The sequence below is a fragment of the Opisthorchis viverrini genome (assembly GCF_000715545.1).
Source record: "Opisthorchis viverrini unplaced genomic scaffold opera_v5_292, whole genome shotgun sequence".
Lineage (NCBI taxonomy): Eukaryota > Metazoa > Platyhelminthes > Trematoda > Opisthorchiida > Opisthorchiidae > Opisthorchis > Opisthorchis viverrini.
In genome coordinates this window covers 15,011-21,711 of record NW_008751945.1, presented here as the reverse complement: position 1 = coordinate 21,711, position 6,701 = coordinate 15,011, and the positions used below count along the sequence as shown (strand labels likewise).

At 42.3% G+C, this 6,701-nt stretch overlaps 1 protein-coding gene across 1 annotated transcript in view; it reads right to left on the bottom strand.

The window, feature by feature from the left end:
* T265_14888 (hypothetical protein) overlaps positions 1 to 4,013 on the bottom strand; it is a gene marked incomplete at both ends in the record, with an annotated part of 30,992 nt that extends 26,979 nt beyond the window's left edge. Inside the window, 3 exons of the mRNA XM_009175701.1 lie at positions 130 to 391; positions 1,539 to 1,720; positions 3,995 to 4,013. Of these exons, the coding sequence (XP_009173965.1) occupies positions 130 to 391; positions 1,539 to 1,720; positions 3,995 to 4,013 (463 nt within the window). The remainder of the gene's footprint in view (positions 1 to 129; positions 392 to 1,538; positions 1,721 to 3,994) is intronic.
* Positions 4,014 to 6,701: the final 2,688 nt, after the last annotated feature.

Sequence of the window (6,701 nt, the reverse complement as noted above, 5' to 3'; positions counted from 1 at the left end):
GTCGAAAACCTGAAGACGCCTCACATCATTTGTCCGCAGAGGCCATGTCTCGCACCCAAAAAGAGATAGAATAATGGTGACCATATCCACACAAAAGTACACGCAGTGGGAACATGAAACTAAACTTACCCATCCCGTTGGATTCCGCGATATAGCGTAAAATTGTATCGGACTGGGTGAGACTGAAATCACCATCTATATAGTAAGGTAACTGGTTTGAACAATATGTAACAATAAAGTGAAAACTCACATTTGGAAAGTCCAAACCCAGGTTGAATTTTTCATCAAGCCATGACTTTTTGCAAAAGTCCGGTGCGGGTCCACACACATATTTGAAATCATCAAATTCGACGCCGTTGTACTCGAGCAACAGTCGTATGGGTTGTGCAACCTTATTTTACAAATGGTGGAAGGGAAAAGGCAAACTACCCCACGCATTTTCCAGTAACCAAGTTTCGGTGCCATTATAGTGCTCGTGCGGGATGAGTGAGAATATAACGGCGATACTGAAAGAGTTTTTATTACTATCACCATTTGAAACAAAATTACTCGAACGTCTGTTTGACCTGGCTGCTTGGTTATCTTTCACCGAATCCGGCAAGCACAGAGCTATAAAAAGACGAAAACAATGTTTCATGCCTACTTCATGCTGCCATGACGTATTCATTGAAACTTTGTCACAGTCATATTGGATACACAAGAAACCCTCGTCAGGTTCCTAGTAAACGCGAATTTTACAGTGATTTCCAGCAACATGAGTTCCAATTCGGATAAATGAAAACAAAATCCGATCAGACCAAAACAGAGGGTTGTAAGAATCTCATCGGAGTATCTGTCTCATTACCAATGTAACGAGACCACAGATCATGGTTAAAGTCCACCTAATCCTGGGTGCCATACCCTAACTGTGAGGTTGCTGAAAACTGTTTTAGAAGCTCACGACTTGTCCAACTCTTCTTGGGGCTCAACAGGTAGATGTAGTCCCCGAGTTTGCGTCAACCTTATGTTCTACCTGAAAAACAATTTTCAGCAACCTTTTGAGTATTGCATTACATATATTGATATAGTACAGTTTTTTCTGTTGGTTTTTTATTCCTGGGCAATTTTTATGTTAAAGATACTTGTTTCCGATTTCATCCCTCAGAAATATTAAAAAATCCCCCTCAGTACATAAATATAATAGCGGCCGTGCAGTTTGTGATTCAAAGAGCCCGGGGCATAAGGTGAGGACCGGTTTTGTTTCTGCTAACCCCGTGAATGGTGGTTGGGGCCTTTTAGTGGGATCTGGGAATATCTTGTAACAATATGGATAAACAAAGGCAATTGTTAGCGACATATACCCATTTTCAAACAAATTTGGTCATGTGAGAGACTCATCCGAACCCAGCTGAATCTCCCGTTTGTGATGTTTTCATGTGTCGCGATACCTCGAATATCGTAGCAACCGAAACATGAGACGGTGCAGCACATTAAGTTGCCTGTAAACATCACAAACGAGTGATTCAGCTGGGTTCCAGGTGAGTCTCTCACAAAACCACTTTTGTTTGCAAATGAGTGTATTTCTCTAATTTCATGCAATTTGGTTTCAAGTAGAACATAAGGTTGAAGGAAACTTGGGGACTGCGTCTACTTGATGCGCCCCAGGAAGGGTGAAACCGATCGTGGGCTGTCGACGAAATTTCAACAACCTTATGAGTAAATGTAGTTGTTGGACGCCTCGCTAGATTTCAGAGCTTTCACACAAAGACCTGACCCATGCAGAACATGCTCGGATCCAACGCAAGTTCAAAATGATGCTAAATATTTCGAAAGAACAGAAGGGAAATGAATGAAACTTTAGACCTTTCTCTGTATTTTCAAACTATTAGTAACACATTAGCCGTACTTTTATTAAGAGACAACGACGGTACACAAGAGTGTCACAGCTATTGCTAAAAAAAAAACAGAAAAACTGTGTATACAGAATCCGTAATTCTTCATTTGGAAACAGCGTTGTTGTTTAGCCTTTTCCATCAGGCCAGGCCGCTGATACCAGTGCAGCCATAGCGAACGCAGAATGTCCTTGGTTTAGTATTTCTACGGGGGGTGTGCTGTTTGCACCCTTAAATTCTAACGTGCTCTTGCAAGATTGGGTAAGGTCAGATCCAAACCTCATGCTTGCAGGTGAGATGCTGTACGTGGCAAATGATTTTGTCTATCTGGACCACTGAATCAATCACGGTGGTCTGGTTGAAGACGAAAAAATTTCATGAAGTTGGAAGGCCAGAACAATCTTTGCCAAACTCTGACGTTTCTGGTGCCGACTTGATATCAGTTTGATGCCAGAAGTAGAATTAGCAATGCAACGGCTTCAGCTACCCTAATTTGTGGATTCGAGACATGGCTGCCGTGTGTGAAAGATCTCCAACGGATATCTGTGTTTGACCACCACTGACTCTGAAGCGTTGCGCAGGTGCGGTACGGACATCAGATCAGTGATACTGAAGTGCGCAAGATGGTCTTTGAGAAAGTTCACTCGCCATCAGCAGATCAACTGATAACACCAAACTTCCCTGAGATCACAGCAGTTTTATCCTCACTTCTTGAAGCAAATGGTGATGTTACTCTCTTTTGGGCTAACCAAAAAGGTCCTCATACATTGACCGGCTTGCTCTAGAAAAAAGAACGGTAGTAGTAAGATCAACATATAATGAATAAGCTCTGTAGCTAGCAACATATTACAGAAAATCCCAGTCGGACGTCCACCAAGTGATAGAGTGGCTCATTAGGGATGAAACCAAGTGTTGTTCCCAAATGAAAAATGTATGGCCGGCTAAACAGTGGGGCTTCAGGAATCCAGGTCGTACATTCGCGGCCTACTTATTGATGAGAAGGGATAGATTAACATCCTTGTTGGAGGGAATCAGACGAACGTTGTATACGTAACCTTAGTAAGTCACTTGATGGTGTATTACGATGATGACTATTTCAGTAGCTGAACGTTTTCGGGGTGCGGAGAAGAGAAAATGCGCATATCTGAGACCTGCCTTATTTTAAAGCTAACGACACTACGCCAGGTTAACCGGTTTCTTTGTAAATCTGTACCAGGCCCTGAACTACTCAGAGTATAGATAAATGATACACTCGTTGGTCTGAAAATTTCTAGTCTCGTGTTTCCGGACGGCTGCAAACCCTGGGCAGTAGACATTTATAGTGGCGATTTAGAAGTGCACCAGATAGCCTTTAGCTCCTTCCACAATTGGTTACAGTGAGGTCATCTTCCCGTAAATCGTGTAAATCTTCGTGCCATCAGTTGGATTTTCCACACCCGTGAAAAGTCAGTAGTTACTAGTTGATACAGAATACACCAAAGGGGAACCAGAGCAAGGAGGAGAGTCAGATTTTAAATTTTTAAAGAAACCTGCCAGTACCGGGTCAATCTATGCTGCTGGAATATCACATGACACTTTAGTAAATTCACCAATATTCTATGGGCTTACGATCAACCTACTTGCTGGTAAGAGGCTAGGAATGTGTGCTAGTTCAGGGGTGAGGGCTCTGAGAAGCTGTGTGCTTCGGGAAGTTGCAAGATTTCGTTGATTTAAAACAGTTGAATAGGTAATTATTTGAATACAACCGAATGCCAGGCGACCTTTCGTAAATTTGGAGGATACTTAACAGTCACTCCATGAAGGGTCGTGGGAGCATTGTCATATAGTTAAAAGTGTATCCATCTGATAGCGCATACGTACAGGCATTAAAGGCCCTGTCTGAAATCCTCAACCAGTCTGTCGTGGTTGAGGATGAGGAGTAAAATGGTCCATCTGAGGGGGTGATAATAGCAAAATCCGCTATACCGGTAGCTAGTGGGAATAGGCCTTATCTACGCCAGCAGATCAAGGCTTCCTCATATCTTCTGGCTGTGGTATAAAGTCCAAAGTGTACCCATTAGGAGTACTAAGAGTAAGACCGGAAAGCCCCGTGTCTCTCCTGAAGCAGTTGTAGTTGAACTTACGCCGGGTTAACCATTCCATATACCTCTCCTGTATACCCTAAGTATCAAGCTTATTGTATAAAACTGCGCTAAGCAAAAGGCCCGTAACGTCCAATAATGTGGACACGCCTCCTGTGAATTTTTGGAAACCAAGGGTACCAGACATGACGTTTGCAGTTAGTGGTTCTCAGCGTATTATGCTTGGTCCAACACATCCCCTTGTCCCCGATGAACAAAGTTTTGCCATGGGTGAAGACACGGTCTTGTTCTTTAGGTGGCAAAGAACACATGAACGGACCAAGAATCAATTTCGACACTTAAAAATCCCGGGCTATAATGGATAAAAGAAAAAGCTGGAAACAAAAATGTTCGTAGGCAAACTGTTAGTGGATGGAAGACATCTGAACAAGAAACTGTTGACAAGAAAACAGGAGCATCCACAAGTGTTTTTCCTTTATCCAAGTGCTGCATTAAAGGCCCTTATTGATGACATACAACTCCGCTTTTTCCCTGAGGCGTCACCAAAATATTTTCCCACATGGATTTGGCAAATTAAATGTGCGTACTCCTGGTGTGAGAAAAAAAACACTACCAGAGTTGCTTTTCACGTCTTGACAGGAGATATGGTTGTAGTCGAAGTGAAGAAAACCCCACTACAATAACAGTTATTTTCCGGGACAAATTACTACTTTAATCTTTCCGGAGCTTGTAAAAACAGCAACTCAAAAGGTAACGCCAAATGGAAGTGGACATATATGACACCGGAAAAGGAAAGCTCAACACAGCACTCAAATACTTTGGACACAATACGTGGAATACGCCGACACTCTATGTACCAATGCTTGAACTAGTGAAACCAGCCCGTAGGATCCCCCCTTATATTCCGAATACGAGTGTCGCTCAAACGTGGATGAGACAAAGATGGGAGAGCTGATACTAAGGAGTGTGTTTGCAAATGCCTGTAGCGTCCACATCTGGCCGAATGAACTGACTCGTGAGACCTAGGCTGATGCTACGATAGTCATCGTGGACTAGGTAAGTACTGGGTCTCTAGGGTTATGAATCTACCCTATAGGTACGGAATGACACAAAATGAATGTGCTTAATGAAGATATGAATAGAGTTGTGATTATAACCGTCACTTACAAAAGCACCCAATATGCGCTTTAAACATCCAACAACAGGAGCGTAAGCTGTAATACTTTTCTGTCTCATGGTTTATCTCCTCCGAGTTTTGTAGTCCCATTGCAGGGAAATATAAAACTAGGACCTTTGTTGCAGTCGCCAAATGTACGTGACTTTAATTTGGCTCAGTTATACCTTGTCCAACGTTTTCTGGGACAATAAAAATTCCGCGAGAAATTTTGGCCGCCTTTTTGACATACCGATCAACAAAGGATAAATTATCAACGGAAAATATTTTGGAACCGAACCAATTCTGAACAAACTGGAGAAACTCGCTACGATGATCACACGGTCTTCGGATTTTGTTGGTTTGATGGGAACCAAAGCGAAATTCTTTAGCTTGTGTATTCGAGCAGATAGAACCCTGTTACAAACCCTTGTTTGTGCTCAATGTGATGGACTACTAGGCTTTGCAAGGCACATCAGCTTAGTTCTATTGTGCGGCAATACTTCTAAATATCCATGGGCACGTTACTCTCCTAAAGTATGGAATGGCGGGAAAAACTATCAAAAATAACGCAAAACAGGCAAACCAGTTATTCTAATCGACGCTTGCTGAAAACGGAACAAAGCGATTACGAATTTGGTTCCAGTACGCGCGATCTGATCTGTGGCGAGACCCGGAAGCTACGCCTGGGTGCTAAGAGACAAAGATGAAAGATAGATTTTATGGTAGAACTTTCTCTCACGGGGTGGTGAAGGCTTACAACGTGATTTCGTCAGGCGTAGCAGGTGGTTGCACTATGTTAACCTCAAAACTTCGCTAGATAAATCTAGAAATGCATATTGCCGGACTGTAGCAGGCATTCTAATGACACAGACCAAGATGACACCTAGCATTAGTGTTGTTGTCAGCTGTAAGGAATCGCGCGGCGAAGTGCGTGCTATTTTTCTCGAGCACGCTGTTGATAAGTAAAAGGCGAAAGTAAAAAGTAGAATACAGAAGCAAGTAAAAATTAAATTAAATTAATTTAAATTAAATTAAAACAATTAAAAATCGAAATTTTCGAAAATGTGAAAAATTTTCGAAAATGTGAATAAAAAAAATAAATATCAAGCAACAAGGTAAGAGTCGCAGATAAACTGGACGTTCTGAATCTTCATCTCTTGCAGCCTCAGGGCTGCAAAATTTTAGCGTCCCCTCTACCGTCAAATTTAGCGCAGACAAAATGCCGCAACGTACGCAACGCACTGCAGAGGACAACTTTTCAGCAGCGAAGGGTATAATCGATGGCCCACGGCTCTCTACCATCGACGCCACTTTTGCTGATGCAGCGGAAATGTCTATAACATTTGAAAAACCGGAGCTGCTGCATGACCTACAAGGCAATGAATAAAAGTCGACGTTCAGTTCCTTATCCCAGGAGCACCACAAGATGATCAGAATTCATCATGTAATTTTTCAACTATTTTTGGAAGTAGGAAGTGATTTCACTCAGAAATCGTTTTGAGCGGGGTCCAATGTCGTCTGATGTTTCTTCTTCAATATCACATATCTTCTTTGTCCCACGATTTCACTTAAGCCACCTAATTGCAGATGCAT